The 19,396-nt window shown below is 48.2% G+C and overlaps 2 protein-coding genes across 2 annotated transcripts in view; one reads left to right on the forward strand and one right to left on the reverse strand.

Annotated features, from left to right (window-relative positions):
* Cystm1 (cysteine rich transmembrane module containing 1) overlaps window positions 1–7,356 on the forward strand; it is a 58,115-nt gene extending 50,759 nt beyond the window's left edge. Inside the window, exon 3 of the mRNA XM_029546804.1 lies at window positions 6,873–7,356. Coding sequence (XP_029402664.1) covers window positions 6,873–6,979 — 107 coding nt within the window. The 3' untranslated portion in view covers window positions 6,980–7,356. The remainder of the gene's footprint in view (window positions 1–6,872) is intronic.
* Window positions 7,357–8,480: 1,124 nt separating this feature from the next.
* Pfdn1 (prefoldin subunit 1) overlaps window positions 8,481–19,396 on the reverse strand; it is a 54,023-nt gene continuing 43,107 nt past the window's right edge. The window contains exon 4 of the mRNA XM_021214526.2: window positions 8,481–8,857. Coding sequence (XP_021070185.1) covers window positions 8,774–8,857 — 84 coding nt within the window. The 3' untranslated portion in view covers window positions 8,481–8,773. The remainder of the gene's footprint in view (window positions 8,858–19,396) is intronic.

Consider the following 19,396-nt stretch of genomic DNA (forward strand, 5'->3'; position numbering starts at 1 on the left):
TGGGGCCTGGTCTTTCTTTCTCATTTGATCAGGGTCTTACTGTGTAGCCCTGGGTGAGACCCCAGCCTGACAAGTCTCTAACTAGGATCTTTCGAATGTTGTGTATGTTCTTGCTTTCACTTGCTGTGTGTGGTGACTGGAGCTGAAGCCCACATCATGATGAGGCTGTTTCTGTTGATATGGGGCAGCACATGAGGTTCATGAGGACTTGTCAGGACACAGAACTGCTGTGCAGGAAACATGAGCAGCTCTGATTAACAGACACACCCATAATTCTCTAAAAACTGCATTAGAGCCAGGTGTGGGGGCACAAGCTTTCAATCACAGAGGCAGGCAAGCTTCTGTGAGTTTAAGGCCAATTTGGTTTCAATCGTTGAGTGGTAGTCCTGTCAGGGACACATAGAGAAACCCTGTTTCAAAAACCAACAAAATTCCTGCATTAGGATATATATGTGATGTGAGACACTGATCTGTGTCATCTGCTGTAATGGTCCCCATGCTGGATTTGGAGCACTAGAGTACATTTTGTAGCTTCCCATACTTGACTCCTTCCTCTTTGATCCTCACAGCAATGCCTTCCCCGTCCCCACTCATGTTTCCTCTAATCTGATCTGAGTGCCAGCTGTGGTCCAGGAGGTAGTGAGTAGTTGCTGCTCTCCTGTCCCCTCCCACGAAGTCCTGGCTGGCCCCAGGATCAAAGGACTCTGGCTTTCTGTCTCATTAAACGTGAAGCACTGTTTGCTAAGGACTTCTTCCCCTTGGGGCATATCAGAGTGCTCGCCAAGGTCTGCAGCAGGAAACGGCCATTTGGGATTCTCTTTGTGGTTTGTTTCCTTCTTCCAACAGCATGGAAAATTCAGAAATACAAAAGCAAAATGAATTCTTTGTTTTACTTATGTCAAAAGGCCTTTCAGTTTATAAGCATATCTGGATAGAGCTTCAGGCAGTTTGTGCTCGAGGTTTTTCATAGTGTAAGGGCCTTATTTGCTGCCATTTGCAAAGCCAAGATCTGCATGCAAACCAGCCAGCCCTGTGCTAAACCGGAGGGCCCTCCGCTCTCCAATAGCTCTGTCAAGACAAACAGTGCAATGTTTCAAGACCCTCTGAATGCCGCTTGAGAAACTCAGGGAGGAAATTTTCTATTTCTTCATATTGAGAACCTTCATTTTTTTGACCTGTCTTAATACTGCCCTTCCTTCCACAGCATCCTGGGCAATAGTTTCCATAACTTCATCGGATTCATAGGAGAACAGTTGGAGACTTTTCAAAGAGGTCCCATAATTGATCTGCGGGCCCCTGCTATAGAAGAGTAGGTCCAGGACGTCAACTCAGTCCTGTCAATCACCCTCTAACTCCTAGCAAAAAGGTCCTTCCTTAACTTCTCTATTTAAATACCCAATTATCATATTAGTGATGACCAGTTAGTGATCTTCAAGTTCAGTGAAACCTGGTGAGAAGGCTCAGCAGGTAAAGGCTGCTGCCGAGCCTGATAGCTGGAGTTTGATTTCCAGGAGCCATACAGTGGAAGAAAATCACCAACTCCTGCACATTGTCCTCTGACCTCCACGTGCACGCTGTCACACTAGAAGAGGGGACTCTCGGGGGACAGTGCTTTAGAGGCACTTTACCCTTTACTCTGTAATGACCTTTAAAGATGTGTGTTCACACACATTGTATGTGGAGACCAGAAGCCAGTATTGGCTGCCGCTTCCTCCTCCTCCCTTCTCCCCCCTCCTTTTTTCTCTTCTCTTTCTTTTGGAGACAAAGTTCCTCTGTGAACTTAGAGCTCACCCGTTCAGTTAGACTGGCTGGCCAGTGAGCTCTAGAGATTGCCCTGTCTCCTCACCAGTGCTAGGATTACAGGGACATGCCAAAATACTTGGCTTCTGTACAGGGGACACTGGGGATGGAACTCATGTCCCCACCACAATTGTGTGACAGTTTACCACCAGAGCCATCTCCTTACCCCTTAAATGTTGACATCAATTGTTCAGTTTCCTGTTTTCTTTAGAACTTAGTATCTGTGGATAGTTGTAGACACCACACCCAGGAAGATGTTGCTTTGCCATGCATCTGTGTGAGGTTCTCCTTTCTTTCATTCAAGGTCCCTATAGGATCCCATCAGCTAAAGCTGTGTGCATCTGCCTGCTACCCTGATCATCTCTTGTCATCTGTGTCCCCTCCCCCAACACACACTCCTTTCACCTGGTGCCTAGACTGTTGTATCACCTTTTAATAATATGAAACTATACTTATTATAACTATGTCTTAATACAGGTTGCTAGAAGCCCCTTCACTCTCAGACCCAGCATAAGAAAACCTGTATTTTCATGATTTCCTCCTATAGGATGTCACCTATTAGTTCCTGTGGCATCCTATCAGGTCCCACAAACACTTCCCCTCCTCATTTTGTTTATAATGCACTTTGTGTTACTTTCTGGTTTGTAAGAGGGTCAGAGCTGTGACTTCTTCCTTGTTATTAGTGTGTCAGTGGCGGTCAGGATTGAAACTGGAGCATATGTGCATAACCATCACTCTCAGAGAACCAACCAACGAGGAGTCGGCAGCTGAGGAAAGGCTAAACAAGCTCCCTTGAAGGGTCAGCAGGCATATAGGGAATTGACTGTCACAGTTGACTACTGGAGCAGGTCCTTATCGGGATGGGCTCTGACTCCACAACACATTCTGGAGCAGGGCAGGAGCCAGATCTTGACCAACATGCTGACCTTCTTAGCTTCAAAGAGGAACCAGAGGCACAGGAACCTGGAGATTGGCTTCTCTCTTCACAACAGCATGTCCCATGGCACCTGCACTGTAGCCAGACTGATGTGCACAGCCCAGGTCTAGGAGGCAGTAGGGTGGAATGAATGGGTAAGGATCTGCCTTTAACTAACTATATAGTCTCAGCAGACTTTTTGACACTCCGAATCTTTAACATGACCAAGGCGATCTCAGTTCTACACATTACCTGGCATCTGTCTCCAGCTTGGAGGCTCACAGCCACCTCAGACTCTAACCAATTTTGTCCCTGTGCTTGGCTAGGGGGGCAGTGCAGAGCTGTGTATCAGGCCAGTGCTGCTTGTACAGATGCGTCCAGTTGTGGTTTAGAGTTTGGGGACAGTGCCCCATCGTGTAACCTTTTGCGTGCCGGGCTTCTAGGTGCTGTATTGCCAGTTGCCTTTGTTTTGTGGGAGTGCAGAGTGCTAACTAGCAAGCTGACCTTGTGACTGAGCCCTGGCAGGATTGCTTTGGGGCTCACCTGGATGACCCAGGGGTTCCCTAGTTTACTTTAGCCTCTCGGCTGTGCTCATTGAGCCTGGGGACCGGACCCATTCCTGTGCTTATCTTCTCCACACCAGTCGATGACCATGGAAGCAAGTGGGTGGCAGGCAGGCAGAGGAATCCCAATCAGTGGGAAACTGCCTTTGGCTCTGTCTCATCTGCCTCCAAGAATCTTGGGACACTGAAGTAGGGAGAGAGTAAGAATTGAGGAGACCTGACTTCTCATGATTCAGTTTCATTGAAGAAATCGTGAGGTTAGAAATGAAGCTTCTGAGAGCAGCTTGAGACAGCAGAGTGGAAAAGAACAGCCAGACTCAGCGGGTGAAGGGATCTGTGGTCATGGAACCTGTTTGAGGCAGCATGTGGAACCATCTCCTAACCACTCCCACCCTCAGCCTTTGGCCTCTAGAGATATTACTGACAAACTGCTGAGCTGAGCTCTGGGGGGTGGAGGGCCCGCCCCACTGCAGTCCTGGTGGCCAAGCATACCCTTCCTCACATGCTTGCTTTGTGCTGTGGGCTGAGCAGGTACCTTAAGCAATGGGGCACCTTTGTGCTGGCAGTAAACAATGTCACTGGCATGGGTATCCTCTTGCATGTCCCCCACTTCCCCGTATGAGGGTTACAAGCCTTCCTGTTTTGAGGCTCTATACTGATAACACCTAAGATTTCTCCTTTTATCTGCCTCTTGGTCTACATGGTTGAGAAGCATTCTGGCATCTTCTGTAATCTCAGGAAGGCTAGTTAGCTGCCTTCTGTCTGTATTCCTTATGTGGGGTGGTGGCAACCAAGACTCCACTGGTGGCAACTCCTCATGGGACACTGCCTGTGTGCTCCCGACAGTAGAGGACAAACCCCTCTAGGGAACCTGTCTCTGGGCTGGAACATATCACTTCAAGGTGAAGTCTTCTTGGTGAAGGTTCTTGCTCCCTGTAGAAAAGCTGTGGTGCAGACTGCCCGCCCGCCCAGCCGGCCTCCTCCGGTGCTTAGGCCAGACTGTTCAGATGTACTCACAAGCATGCACAAGGACTTGGAGACTCTAGCATACCAGAGCCTTTGATTAATCATTTAGAAGGTCAGAGTAGAGCAAGTGAAGGCTTCAGATGTCAGGCTGACATCACCTGAAGCCTTCGCTCACATTCTGGTGACTCATCCCTGCCCTGTTCTACTTGCCTACCCTTGTAAATGAAGACTGTGAGGTTGGAGACTATGTTGGAACCAACGGGCTTCTGGTGTGATCTGCCAGGTGGCCTGGAGAAAGACCCCAGGGATTGGTGGATAGGCAGTTGGTCACAGGAGACTGTGTGCCTCCTGGCATGGCCCATCTAGCATAAAGACAAGAGGCCCTGCCTATAACCATCTGAGTCCTCCCAAATTTGCTCTGCACCCAAGGCCTCTGGGGCCATTCTGACCTTTGGGTTCCACCCTGTGAACTCCTACCCACCACCAACTCTTGTATTTACACCCAGGTGGCAAAGTTCTAGGTCCTTGACCTTCTGAAGACTCTATACCAGGCTGGGGCCAAGAAGATTGACAGCTGGTTCAAGTTGGAAGGATGGCTTCAACAAAAGAGACAAAGCAATAAAGGAGCCTAGATCTGCTGTCACCCTAGCCTTAGAGCCTCACAGACCCTCTTGCCTGGGACCAATACAGAGGTCCCTGCTAGTGGTTAAACAGAATAACCTCTGTGACCTTAGTGAATGAATGAGGTTAGTCCTTTGATTGAAATGAATGGAAGTCCTAGAATGTAGCTTTTGTCTCAAGTCTGGCCACAGGGGGGCACTTGATCTCCAACTGAATAAGCTATAAAAGGCAGTTACCAGGACAGTCCATCTGACCCGGGTACAGACCACCTGGCTGGAGCCATCTCTGTGGTAGCACCTGCTGTATGACCAGCTGACACTCAGCTCAGCTTCAGGACATGCCCACTGAGCTCAGAATACGTGGCTGATTTGATAGTGGAAAGGTGTGAAAATTCTCAAGGCAGATTCCCTCATAGAGGTGACAGGACAGTGGCAACATAGAATACAGAGTCATGAGGCTTCTGGGTGGGTAGAGTACTAAGGAAGAGGCCAGGTTCCGCTAGTCAGTAAAGAAGACACCCTCTGGAAATGCAAGGCCTTCTCCCATGAGCAGATGGGTGTCTAGAAGATGCTGTTGGAAGATTTGATTTACCATCTCTAGGCCCATGCTGTGAAACTCTGGAAGGCCGCCTTCCGACTTACTTCTGGGTCAGTTACTGCTGCTTTGGTTAACTTGAAAGCAAGAGGCAGGTAGGAGACTTTCAGACCCACCTTGTCCCTATCCCATACTCCTAGCGTCTGTAACAGGGAGTGGGAGTCAGAAATGCTTTTGGAAGACTTGTGTTCTGGAAATGGATGCCTTGGGCATCTTTTAACCTCCGTCAGCAGTCTGAGAGGGATGAGCTGGAGGTTTCCAGGAACTGGTGAGATGAGACCTGGCAGCAGTGACCTTGGCTGATCCGGAGAGGCAGCGAAGGAAGCAGGACTTGGTATTTGTGTTGATGTAGCTGAGCAAGCTCAAGGTCCACTGGGTCTCACAGGAGGGGCAGCAGGACTGTGCCCAATGCCTGTCCCTCAGGGAGGGCGAGGGCTGGATGACACTATTCGGTGGGCTTTTCACTAAGTCTTGGCAATGTGAGCAACCTCCTCCAAGGCAGAAAGTTGGAAACTGAGTGGTCTAGGGTTAAACCTGTGCCAGATACCTAATACTCCAGGGCACTCTCCTACACCAGTCCCAGAGCTGCCAAGGTGTAAACAGAAAACATGGGACTAGAGCCGAAAGCCCACTTGCATGGCTGATCCGATTCATAAAATCCACAAATTCATCTGTTGTGCAAGTTTGAAGGTATGGATTTGATGAGGGTTCTAAGATTTAAGGAGTTGCCAACTCCAGCTCACCATAGAACCCGCCCCTAGGGGAAGAGTAACTGAGGTAGTGTAGGCTCATACTTGCAACTCCATTCTCAAGGCTTCCAGCAGTCTGCACTCCCTGCCCCATGTGCATTACAGTATAATTTGCAGCTGAGTATCACTCAAGTTTGTATTCTGTGGGGGAGGGGGTTATTGGTGTTTGGTCCGTGTGTGGTTTTGGCTGTTCTGGGACTCAGATAGCCTCCTGAGAGCTGGGATTAATGGCATGTGCCACCACTGCTTGGTGGGGTTTTTGGTTTTGTTTTTTTATTCCAGATCATTCCTTTAAAATGCAGATTTTAATTCTGCTTGGCTTAGCTGAATCTGCAGGAGTGTCCCCTCACCACACCACCCACCCACCCACCCACCCCCACACACACACTTATGTAGTGTAGGGGACAGTGCTTCCTGGCTTATCAGCTATTTAAGGGTCACCAGCTTCACTGCCTTGGTTAGGTCATTCTATAGTGTCCCTAGTATTCATTCCCAGGAGGAGGAAGGTTGTTCTTGAGTGATGGGAGGAAAGGCCGCCTTCCTCTGCAGGAGAGACAGGCTGCATAGCACCACTGCTGTCACTCTTCTCTGGTCCTGGGAGGCAACTGCAGGCCTGAGGTGTATACCAGACCCGTCTCACTCTCACCTTCCTTCTTTTTCCAGTGTATGTGGTGGAAGACCAAAGAAGAGACGACCTGGGCCCATCCACCTGCCTCACAGCCTGCTGGACTGCTCTGTGTTGCTGCTGCCTCTGGGACATGCTCACTTGATCATCTAATGAGCCCAGCTCTTCCGCTTGGCCGCTCTGTGCCACCTCCGTTAGGTGTGCCTGGTCCCATCTCTTCTGACTGCTATAAGTGGCTAGCTCTGCGCAGACACCTCTACTTTCTGTCCTAGGGAGTTTTNGATTAGTGAGGGTTACTGCTATTTAGTTCAGTGACTTGATCTTTTTAATGTTCTAAACTCATTTCTTACTGATCTTTAACCAATGTGCTAAATAATTTACTTTTTTTGGCCAAAGGCTTAGTTATGAAATNTATATTTATAATGTTTAAATTATACACTCAAGGTAATGGCAATATGTGACACACTGCTAGATCTCTCTGCTTGTACCCTTTATGTTTCAATAAATATGTCCATAATCTGGCTGTGTGAATTATTCCAGGTAATCTAACCCACCATGGGGCTGTGCTTCTGTTTCTCCCAGATTCTGTTATATTCCATCCGCCAAGGCTTGTAAGATGTGAGCAGGTCAGCACGTGAGACCTACTGTCCACTCACAAAGAGGAGCTTTTCTTCTATTCTGGCTACCTCCTAAAAGTGCTCGGTCCATGACCCTGTGTCAAAGATGGCTCAGGCGGGCATATTTACCAACACCGCTTAGACTCGCTTTTGCTCAGGCCCTGGGAAAGGGATCTCTGGGTGACCCTGGACTGCCCAGTGCTGCTCTCCAGGAGTCCATAATCACAGAGTAAACAGAGGCTCTTCTTGTTCCCACCCACTCCTGAACTAGTCAACCAACCTGTTCTTCTCACATTCAGCCACAGGGTGTCGCTAAGCTGTCAGTCTCCTTGGCTACAGAGCACCAGGGCAGCCTTGCCTGCTGTCATCTAAAACAGTGGAGGAAGGCAGACAGGGTTCAAGGGGAGGGGGGTGTACTTCCATCCCTCAAAAGTGAAAGTCGAACCTGGCTAGATGAGCTCATGTCTCTAGAAACAATGTTATGTCTTTACACACTGGATCAGTGTTCCCAATTAAAGCCCACCACCAAATAACACCCTGGCTGCACTCAGCAACTATCCCAGGAGTTTGTCTAAAGGCCAAGTGCAAGGCAACAGGAAGGGAGGAGTTCTGAGTGTTTACTAGTAGTTTTTGTTCTAAATACTTAAGTTTACACCTAGTTTTCAGTAACAGTTGTGTTTAACTGACCTGCAGTAAAGTTCCTGAAAGCTGCACAGAGAATGAGCTGTCCTGAGCACTGCAGGGAGCTAGGAGGCAGGGCCATGGGCACACCACGGGCAGGACAGGGCCAGAGCCCAGAGACGCTGCTTGCTACTTTGTTTTGGAATTCTGGGGAGAAAACAGGGAAGGAACCCTGAAGCCAACTGTGGCTCTGTCCACCACCTATCAGCTTGTCGTTGTCTTCCTCCTAATGCTCTACACAGAGGCCCATGAGTCACCTGTCAAAGGACAGAAAGGGGAGGGAAAAAGGGACACAAGCTGAGGAAGACACTTGCCTCTCTCTCCTCGGGTGGAGAAAAGCAGATGTCATAAAGTAAGACATAGCTTTTTATTGGCCTAACCTGGTCTAACCCACATGCCTAGTGACAGACTTGGACAGCTTTCTCCATCTGCCCTCCAATCCTTCCTCTGTTGAGAGCTCCTGGCTTGCCCCAGGAAAGAAGAGTGTCCTGAGCAGGGGTTGGCAGACATTCAGTTGGGACCCGAGGGGCTCAGGATGATGGAGAGATGGGGCCGCTGGGCAGAGGGAGGGCAGTACCCTGCACAGCCCCTGCCGTGACAGGATGGAAGGGATCAGAAGGGAAGGCATTTCCCAGCAGCTCCTACTGTGCCCTCCGAGCCATCAGCATCTCCCGGATGTTGTCCTCAGCCTCCTTGACGCTCCGCTCCAGGTAGGACTTCTTCTGCTGTAATATGAGAGAGAAGGGTTAGGACCAAAGTGAGCAGGTATAGCCGTTACAGCCACAGGTTCTGGTGTCCTCCCTGGACAGTGACAGCAGACATGCTACCAAGTAAGAGACAGCTCACCTGTCCACAGCATTCTGCTCAGACCGCGGGAGGACCTGGCCAGGTATAGGGAGCACAAAGACCCTGTAGAGGGCAGGCATAGCACCTTTTCCCCTAAAGTAAGTTCATGACATTATACCAGATGAAGGCTCTGACCCACAATGGCCTGTCTCCTCAGAGTTTTCTATGGTCTGAGCCAGGCACCCATAGCCTCTGGTGTACAGAGCAGACAGCATGCACCACACTATCTGTGAGCCCATGCACATCTCACTCAGGCAGATGAGTCAGGCTGCAATCTGCTTTTCTAATGAATCTGCTGCTGCCACAATCCAGAACAATGACACATGGGTAAATCAGGCTTGTGGAAGTTCATCTTCTGCTCTGAATTAAAACCCTCAACTTCCACAAAGAAACAACTACTTTCAAAAGCCACATCAGGGCTGGGACCACAAAGATTAGTCAAAGGAAATGATGTATATACATTTTTTTGTCCTGTGCTCATCCCAAAAGCATGGTGGCTTTACCACAGGCTCCTGCCCTGGGAACAAAGTTGTGGCTGTGTTCCCTCTTAGGAGACAGGACAGTGCCCATTAGAGGAATAGTACCCGTCTTCACTCCCAGGGTACATGACGGAGGGACCACACTGGGGCTGCTACAGCGGATCCAGGTGCCACCAGTGCCCTCCACATTTCACCAAAGGCCCAGGGAAAGTCTCCAGTGGAGGGCTGGTGGCCACATATCACCATCCTCCTAGAGTATCACAACCTGCAGACAGACCTTCCGGATCTGCTTGCTTGGGACAGGAAGGTACAGACAGGAAAAGAGCCTATCTACAAGGTGCTCATCTGCACCAAAGCTCTAATGAGTAGTCTATAAGTCTCTACCTTAAACTTCTTCCTCTATGGCCAGATAGCTGTCAAGCCACGCATCCCAAGGCTCACTCTGCAGAAGCAAACACCAATCTGTACCACCAGCATATGTGAGCCCATCTCTAACCTGACCTGCCTTGACTCACCTCCCAGCTGCCAACTTCACCCACTTCCTTACAACACCAGGAGGAGCCCCATAAAAGCCATCAGGACTGTGACAATTCATCGGCCCCAACTGTGTACTGTTGCTATGGAATTTTGCTTAACTACACTGCTAACAGTGATATGGCCTATCACTGTGATAGACTGGGGACTGAACTTCCTTTGATAAACAGCCCATAGAGTTGTGAGTTTAAGAGGCACATACTGATATAACTGCTGGCTCATCACTGAAGAATGTGCCCACACAGGATAGCAGTCATAGTGCCACATGCCACCTGGGCACCTTGGACCCAGCCTCATGAGAAGTGCTGAGAGAGCTGGTGGAGGAAGCAGGACTTCCCCAGCCATAGCTAGTGCTCAGGGCCCTGGGTCTGGTGCTTTTGGTCTGACAAACTGCTGACACAGATGGCAAAAACATAAACTCAGAAAATCAGCAAGGGCCACTTCATCCTGCCCAGGTTTCCAAACAAATGCAGATTATAATCCTCAGCATCAGTACAATATCCCAGAGCATTTCTTCCTTCATTCTTTCATGAATTTTATACTAGTATAACCTAAAGTCTTCAAGTTAAAAAAAATAAAATAAAATAGGCAGATTGGGGGCTAGAGAGCTGGCTCAGCAGTTAGGAGCACTGGCTTCTCTTTGCAGAGGATCCAGGTTCAGTTCCTAGCACCTACATCATAACTCAATACCATCCATAACTCTAGTTCCAGGGAATCCAATACCTTTTGTTTATGTCCTTGGGTACCAGGAACACATACAGTATGCACACATATATGCAAACAAAGCGTACACACGCACAATATGTAAAAATATTTTTAAAAAAGATAGTGTAAATAAGCTTATCTTCCTTAAGACTCATTGTCTGGTTGGCTTTTATTTTTAGAAACAGGATGTTCCTGTGTAACCTGAACTGTCGTTGGTACTCCATGTGTAGCCTAGGCTGGCCCTGAACTTGTCGCCGTCCTCTTGCCTCAAGTCTTGCAAGGGCTGGGACTACAGGTGTGTGCCATCAAACCCAGCCCTTTAAATCTTTAAATAAACTTAGTGGACAATTCTTTAAAAATAAATAAATAGTTCAATAATGGAGCCTTTCTAAGTATTTCAATAGTTCCTGTCTCAACATCAAGAATAACCAAGCCCAAATGATATCCAACCCAGACCTGCTGTGAGGTAAACTATCTCACAAAACATGCCCTGAGTTCTAATCCCTGCTACCCCTGAAAACACTCTTAATCAGGAACAGAAGTCTCCAGATTTGGTCCCATTATGGAGGCTAACCCCAGTTAATGTCCTTGAAAGCAGGTGATATAAAGAAGGGCACAGAGAGGGAGAATGGCGTGTGTGCTCTAAGCAGAGACTTGAGTGAGTGATTGGTCCATAACAAAGCTGGAGGAGCTAAGCAAGCCTTTCTGCAGCCCTGCAAAGGAAGCACAGGCCCACTATACCGTCGTTCTGGCCTCTTGGCCTCCAAGAAATGGGAATTTTTTTTTAAATTCATACTTTTTTTTTAAATGTATGAATTTGTAGTGACTATAGCTAAGAAATCAACACAGAACATGAGAAGAGATATCTCCACAAATACTTCATACCAAAGGCTCTTCTGGACCTAAAGGACCCTATACTTCTGGCCCCATCAATTGGCAAATGTCTGTAAACATTTTTATGCTAGAATCATCTCAAAAACAACTGTGAGAAAACAAACCCAACCAAAAATGTAAATGAAACCATCACAGAGGATAAAGAAAATGAAGGTACCAAGATTTAGCTAATCTTTTTTTCTCCCTTGACTTTCTGTAGTTACTTCCTAAAAGGATTACAAAGTCAGGGTCACCCCTTTCTGGGACAGTAGCTCCATTCTTGCATTGGGTCTAGACAAAGCCACTGTGCAGCATCGGTGAGTCTGTCACACCTTGCTAGCCCTGTCTCAGAACATATCCAGAACCTTCATGAATTGACTGTCTTCTCCTGACCTCCACATTGTGGCTGGGGTCTTCCTTTTACACTCAAAGTTTTCTCTCCACCAGCTTTCCATCTTAGAGTAAAAATCAAAGCTATTTAGTGTGTGGGATGCTAAAGCCAAAGAGCATAACAGAGGTGGCTTTTAAACATAAATGTTCTGCAGACTAGGGCCATGACCGATGCAGACTAAGAATCTGGTTGGCTTTGTCTGGCTCACAGACAGTACATCCATCCTTGAAGTGTAGAAATGAGCTCCTTGGTCTCTTATAAGGGCACTAATCCCATCCAAAGGGCTCTACCCTCATGACCTAATCATTTCCCAAACCCAGCTCTTCCAGGCCTTTCTCAAGTGTCACCTTATCTGAGAAGGAAATGTCTAGTGGGCAGAATTTGGTTCTGTCTGTGCCTGGGTCCTAGAGTCTAGGATGACCGGCCCCTGCATAGCAGCAGCTCATGCTGGTTGAAGTGGTGCATTCACCAGGAGAGCATCTTGGGAGTACTGGTCCACTCACTCACTGGTCCTTTTTGTTTCCCTTCCAAGTTCAATAAATAGGGAGCATGCACCAGAGGAAGCAAGGGCAGATAGTGATTGTTCTTCACAATGGCTTTCCTGTTTGGGCTTTGGCCTCTACTCTTTTGCCCCTGGATATATATAGATTTACAACTAAAACTTCTCTGATGTCAACAGAGACCTCAGAGCCTTGATCTCACAACAGAGCAGGCCCTTAGGCTTTAGCGAGTCAACTGCTATAGCTATAAAGCAAACCTTTTCAAGTTCTTGCAGTTTCGACTCTGGGATCTGTAAGAAACTACCCCATCTGGTGCCAGACCCTCTGCTGTGGACTGCTCACAGACAATGGTCACCTGTAAGCTCCAGGGACCCCGGAACCCACCTTCCCACAGCAGTCCTGGGAAAGGCACGTGCTGTCCTGACTGCAGTTGTCACCTGCCTGGCACACAGTTCCCTTCACAACCCTTCCCTAGGGAATTCTCTCGGCCCAACAAACCACAGAGCTCTGGGTGCAGTGACATTCTTGTGGGACCTCCTTTTGATTAAGAATTTCTGAAACTTCCTGCGAGGCTCAGCATAGCTGGGGAGGTGCCACTGCTGAACTTACTGCCCACATAGGGACATCTGAGACCTGCTTTTCAGTCTCATCAGAGGGACAAAGTTCAAGTACCCAGAACTTCCCGACATGACACAATCTCTTAGACTCTTGAGGTAATTCGCCTGTGACTCTCTCCAGGTTTCCTCTCTTAGGAACTTTCTCCTGAATCTGCACTTTTTTCCTTCCTGCTTGTTGTGCCTTGGGGTATAAGAAAGGTCTGAGGGCTTTCTTTCTAATACCATGTAGCTTGGTTTTTGTTTGTTTGTTTGTTTTTTGTTTTTTTTAGTCCAGGATGGCTTTGAGCTCACAATCCTCCTGCCTCAGCCTTTCAAGTGTTGGGACTATGTGTGCAGCACCATACTAGCTATCAAGTTCTTTTCTCTGATCCTCTACCCTCTAGGGTTTTGACATGTCTCCTCTCTATGCCTCTCAATTTTCCCTCAGCCACAGACTCTTAACCATTAAAGTAAAACATATGGAGATACGGGGAGAGGGAAGACATGGTGGATCAAAGCCTCCAGCCAGCCTGTGCCTCCAATCCAGGCTGCAGGGGCAACAGACAAGACTGTCTTCGACTCTACTGCATCAGAGATTTGGGGAGACTCCTGTCCTCAGAGACCCTCGGCTCTGAGTCTGTGCTACCACAGCCAACACACTTTCTCCTGTGGTGAATCCGGGGATCTGCCAACTTCAAGTTTCCCTCCCAATCAGAAAGCTGAAGGCAAAGGCTACTTTCTCCTCATCTATCCTTGACATTCCCGACTAAAAGTCTAAGAAACAAGCATGGTGGCTTATGCCTATGAACCTAGCACATGGCTGTTATTTAAAAGACTAGGAGGAGGAAGAAGGGAAAGGAGGAAGAAAAGGAAGGAAGAGAGGAAGAACAAGAAATACTATTTTAAAAGGGTGGAGAGATGGCTCAGCTGGTGGTATGGATTGTCAGCACATACTTCATATAGCACCAAGATCCTAAGTAGGGAGTAAGAGACAGGGTGACCCCTGGCTAGTCAGTCAGGCAAATCTATAAGCTCCAGGTTCAGTGAGAGACCCTGCTTCAAAGGATAAGGGGGAGAGCAACTAATGAAGATACCCAATGTTGACTTCTGGTCTCCACCCACACTCACACACACTGGTGGACATGCACAAACACACACACAAACACAAACACAGCCACAGATTCTTGACTTCGCTCAGTCTTTAGAGGTGCAGCTGGTCACAGGGTGGCAGCTGCCCACCACAATGAAGCTGGAAAAAGGCCAAGATGTGCTAAAAAGGTAAGGGAGTATATCTTGGCAGACAGGAAACCCATATGGAAGGCAAGAGGGAGAGAAAGCAAAAGGGACAGACGGAAGGCACAAGTAGGAAGTCAGGAGGCCAAATGAAAGGCCTCTGCAGCCGGTAGGAGCACCTGACGCAGTGGGGACGTCCATGACCTGACCGGAGGAAGACGACATCACAAAGGCAGGAACGCCTCACAACAGGGTTTGCTGTGAGAAACAGGTACTGACCATCTGTGACTCCCACTGAAGATGCCAGGATCCATGGTGACTGCATAGCTACAGCACTGAGGGACAAGATCAAAGAAAGCAAGCAGCCACCCCAGCAGGGACAAGTACCTGCATCTTCTAGAAGCTATGTTGGGAATGCCTTTGGAAGCTATTGTGCTGAAGGACAGGAGCCCATAACTTGTTCAATAAGCAGACACAGCGTGGCTTTCCTGCGGAGAAGCTGACGCTGCTCCCATGGGTGGGTCACACACCAAGCCTGCTGGATCCCCTGCTCCCTGCTCAACTCAATCCACCATGACAAAGTACCATACTGCTTTAGCGCCTTTCTTCTTTCCAACCACTGGCTACCCCCTCAGGCTCCCTGAGGCTACCTTCCCTGACAACCACCATTTAAGCTGTAGGAAAACCCAGGCTATCAGACACCCTGGGAGAGACGAGGGTGAAGGGATGCTTACAGGAGTGCAGAAGCAGTGAGAACAACTTGTCCAAAGCAAATGGCACCAACAAGCTCAGCCAAAGAACCATCACCAGTGGAGAAGAAAACCCAGAAATCCTGTCGTATGGCTGGCACTGATACGGGCTGGGACACTTGGGTTAGCCGAGTCAGGAGAGAAGAGCCCTGAAGGGCAGTGCTTCTCACGTGGTTCCCATCCCAGAAGCAAGCATTGGCAGGGGGCTGTCAGAAATGCCCCAACTGCTCGCTGAATCAGAAACTCTGAGTTGAGTCCAGTAATCTGTGTTTTTACAGCCATCCAGTGATTCCAAAACCTGCTGGAGTCTGAGAGCCTCTGTCTAAATCAGGAATCAGTAAATTTTTCCTCTACAATGCCAGACAATAAACAGTTTAGGTTTTATGGGGTTGTCTGCAACTGCAGCACAAAAGAAGCCTTCGACAAATGTGTGAACGAGTGGTGTGATCTAAGGAACAGGCACGGCTGGCCTTTAGGGACACGTAGGCCAGTCCTTCAGCAGCTGTAATTTGCTAACCTCTCTCCTGGGTGGTAGAGACTCAGAGAGAGCTGACAGACATGGCAGTCTCCACTCCTTTTCCATTCCCTCGCTCCCACTCAGCTCACAGAACAGCTTTGCCCACTTTTTCCTTTGGCAATCGTGGTGTCCGTCTGACTCTCAGCACCCCACTCCCAACGGCCCGGGTGAGCCCTCATTCCCTGGGCTCCCTGCCTTCCCTCCCACTGACATTACCCCATGCTCCTTCCGTTCCTCATCAGCCACTCAGCTCAGGCCCTCCACTAGATTGCACAGCTACAGCTCCTGTGCCTGCTCCAGACAGCCTGCTCACCACCACAGCCTCGACCTTCTATGTGTCTGACACCACCCTCTGCCATCCACCATTTCCCTTTCCTACCTACCTAGCCTAGCTGCCACAGACCAGCAAAGGATTTGTCAATTTTCTTACAAAAAAAAAAAAAATGTTATTTTCCATGCACAAACTTTTCTCCTTTACCCTCTCCCCCTGCTGCACTTACCTGTCAAAAGGTCAGTCTATATTAAACCTATCCATGCCTATAGTGGCTAGGAACTGCTGGAAGACCACTCCACAGACCACGGCCCTCAAAAGATACTCTGTGGCCAGCAACCCTATTAAAGCCTTACTACGTCCCCCGTCCCCACTCCAGAAGAAGCTCACACTTTCTGTCTCTGGTTCTCAAACTATACCCCACAGTCTCTCAGCTCACCAATGGGGGGATGTAATAATTACTCTACTTTCCGCTTCGGAGTCGAAGCAACCTGTGGTTGACTGTCCTTTCTCCCCACTGTAAGAATGGACAGTGTCTCTGTGTTTCTACAGGAATCAAAACCAGCCTCCTTAAGCACCCAGTGTATCACTGTGTGCCTTCCCAGGAACCCCACTCCCACCTACTGTTTCTTTCTTCCTAAGCTACTTAAGATCCAGCTTGGCAAGGAAAATCATTAAAATGAAATACTGAAAAATGTTTCCTCTGGGCCACCAACACAGCTCAACAAGGAGAAGCACTTGCCACTCGAGCTGACAGCCCCAGGAGCCAACAAAAAAAGAGGTCAGATCCGCTTGAACCTACAACCCTGGTGCTCCTACAAAGACAGGAGAATTACCTGGGCATTTGGAACGCACAGTGATCCCCCTGCTTCAACATCCCAAAGCGCTGGCATTTTAGAATGGCGCACCTCCAGCAGCTACAACCCTCTTAGCCAATCGCTTCAGCAGCTGCCTCCACCTCCCGCTTGTTCCTCAGCCCGCTCCAACTCTGCTTCCATAGGATTACAAGTATGGTGCTGGCTGGAAGCCCTGCTGCCCAGGCCCCAGGGCTTCTCTCTGATTTGCTTCAGTCCTTCACCAGCAGCCACCATAATTCTTGAGGCACATCTTCCTAGCTCTCAGTCACCATACGTTCCCTCCTACAGGACTGCCTCTCTAGCTAAGCCCCCTCCAGCTGCCTGCTAGGTCCCAGCAGCCACCCTGAACGGAGTCTCAGACATGTAAATACTTTGGTATGCCTAGTAGACAGTTTTGCTTTTTTGTTTTTTAAACAGGTCGGCATGCTTACAACAAAGGTGATTTTATACTTATTCTCTTCAGGCCGTCTGTGCTCAGTAAACAGCACTCACCCATTTGCTCAATTTTTAAATTTACAAAAACTACATAGCAGCCAGGTGTGATGGCTCACGCCTTTAATCCCAGCACTTTGGAGGCAGAGGCAGGCAGATCGAGGCCAGATGAGTTCAAGGCCAGGCTGGTCTACCTAGCAAGTTCCAGGTCAGCTAGAGCTAAGGTGAGATGTCTCAAAAAAATAAAACAATTAAAACAAAGAAGACTCCTGTCCTAAATATTCAACTAAAGGCAGCTCCAAGGAAGTCTAAAGCATGACACCCTCATTGCAGTCTCTGGCTTGCTTTGTTGTGGCACAGGCTCTGACACAGCTCGTCTGACTTGGTAAACACTCCACCTCTCCCACAAGAACCACACCCAGCACATGGCAGGCACACAGACCACTGGGCTTAAAAGAGTGAATTTTAAAGATGTCCTTAAAGGGGATGGGAGGCACACTTGGCCTCATGTGGGCTTTTGAAACTGCAAAGCACACCCCTCCTCCAACAAGGCCACACCTCCAAATCCTTCTCAAATAGCAAGACTTTCTGATGACTAAGCATTCAAATATATGAGCCTATAGGGGCCACTCTTATTCAATGACGGCCAAGTGAGAATCAGTCAGATTACACTGGGTCTTCTTTTTTGTTTTTGTTTTGTTTTGGTATGGTTTTTTTTGACCCAAGGTCTGAATTCATATGCCTGGCTGTCCTGGGATTCACTATGCAGCCCAGGCTGGCCTCAAACTCAGATCTTCCTCCCTCTGCCTCCAGAGTACTGGGATAAAAGGTGTCCATAATCACTTCTGGCCCACTATACATGGTCTTAAGCCACCAAAGTCTTAGTATTTGTCGTGAAGCCACTAGGTTTTAAACTCTAGTGAGTACAGCACCTCCTCTCACTAAGGCCCAAAATGAAAACTCAGCTTCTCACAGAAGGGACTATGAGTAGTGACCAGACAAAGGGCATGCTCGAGATAGGTCACTTTATCCCCAGTGGGTCCAGGCAGCTGCGGTCAAAGGCTAAGCATCTGGTCCATCCAGTTGCCTGTGATGTGCAAATACAGTTGTCTGAGATCTGCAATTTAGAGATGTTATTAAGTACAGGATTATAGAACACACATGTAAGTGTTCAAAATCTACTAGAGCAGTGGTTTTCAAACTTTGTAATGCTGTGGCCCTTGAATACAGTTTTTCATGTTATGATGACCCTCCAACCATAAAATTATTTTTGTTGCTAATTCATAACTGAAATTTTGCTACTGTTATGAGACATAATATAAATATCCATGCTTTCTGATGGTCTTAGGATATCCCTGTGGATGGGGTCTCGACTCACAGGTTGAGAATCACTGTGTTAGAGGTTGTTGCAATAGTCTTTAACAAACAAAACAAAGAAAATCTGGGCACCTTTAATCCCAGCACTTGGGAGGTGGAGACAGGTGGATCTTTGAAATCGAGGCCAGCCTGGTCTACAGTCAGAGCTACACAGAGAAACCCTGTCTCCAAAACAAAAACAAAACCAAAACAAAACACAGAACCTTAATAGTGAACAGTGAACACATAAAGAAAAGTAGAGGGATTTAAGAAATACTAGGAGAAAGAGCAACCACAGAACCTCACCAAGTCCTCACTGTAGCCTGCACTAAGATCGGATGTCAGGGGAGACGACCAGACAGACAGAAATGCTTGGGTCTGCAGGCTGCTGGCTGGTACTACCCTTTACTGAGCTGAGGGCTCTAGAACCAGGACCAAGACTGGAAGGAAAGATTATCAATTTTATTTTCACTATGTATAAGGTGCCTATGACATACCCAGGATGATAGGAGATGAAATTAGATTGATCTGAAGTCATGAAGGAGAGTGAGGCTAGAGGTGTCATTTTTAGGGTTGGGGAGATAGCTCGGCTAGTAAACTGCTTGATGTGGAGCTAGGGAGGCAGAGCAGGTGGGACCTTATTTGCAGGCTGGCCAACTCAATCTACTGGGTGAGTTCCAGACCCAGAAGAGACCCTGTCTCAAAATATGAAGGTTGACTTCTGGTCTCCACACACACATGTGCATGCACACAAGCAGCTGAACACGCGTGTGCACCCACAGGAACAAACAGTGGTGCATACCTTTAATCCCAGCACTGAGTAGGCAGATGAGAGAATCTTAGTTTGAAGCCAGCCTGGGCTACAGACTGAGTTCCAGGCTTGGCAGAGATACATAGTGAGATCCTGTCTCAAAAAAAAAAAAAA

Source organism: Mus pahari, chromosome 15 (genome assembly GCF_900095145.1).
Source record: "Mus pahari chromosome 15, PAHARI_EIJ_v1.1, whole genome shotgun sequence".
NCBI classification, from domain to species: domain Eukaryota; kingdom Metazoa; phylum Chordata; class Mammalia; order Rodentia; family Muridae; genus Mus; species Mus pahari.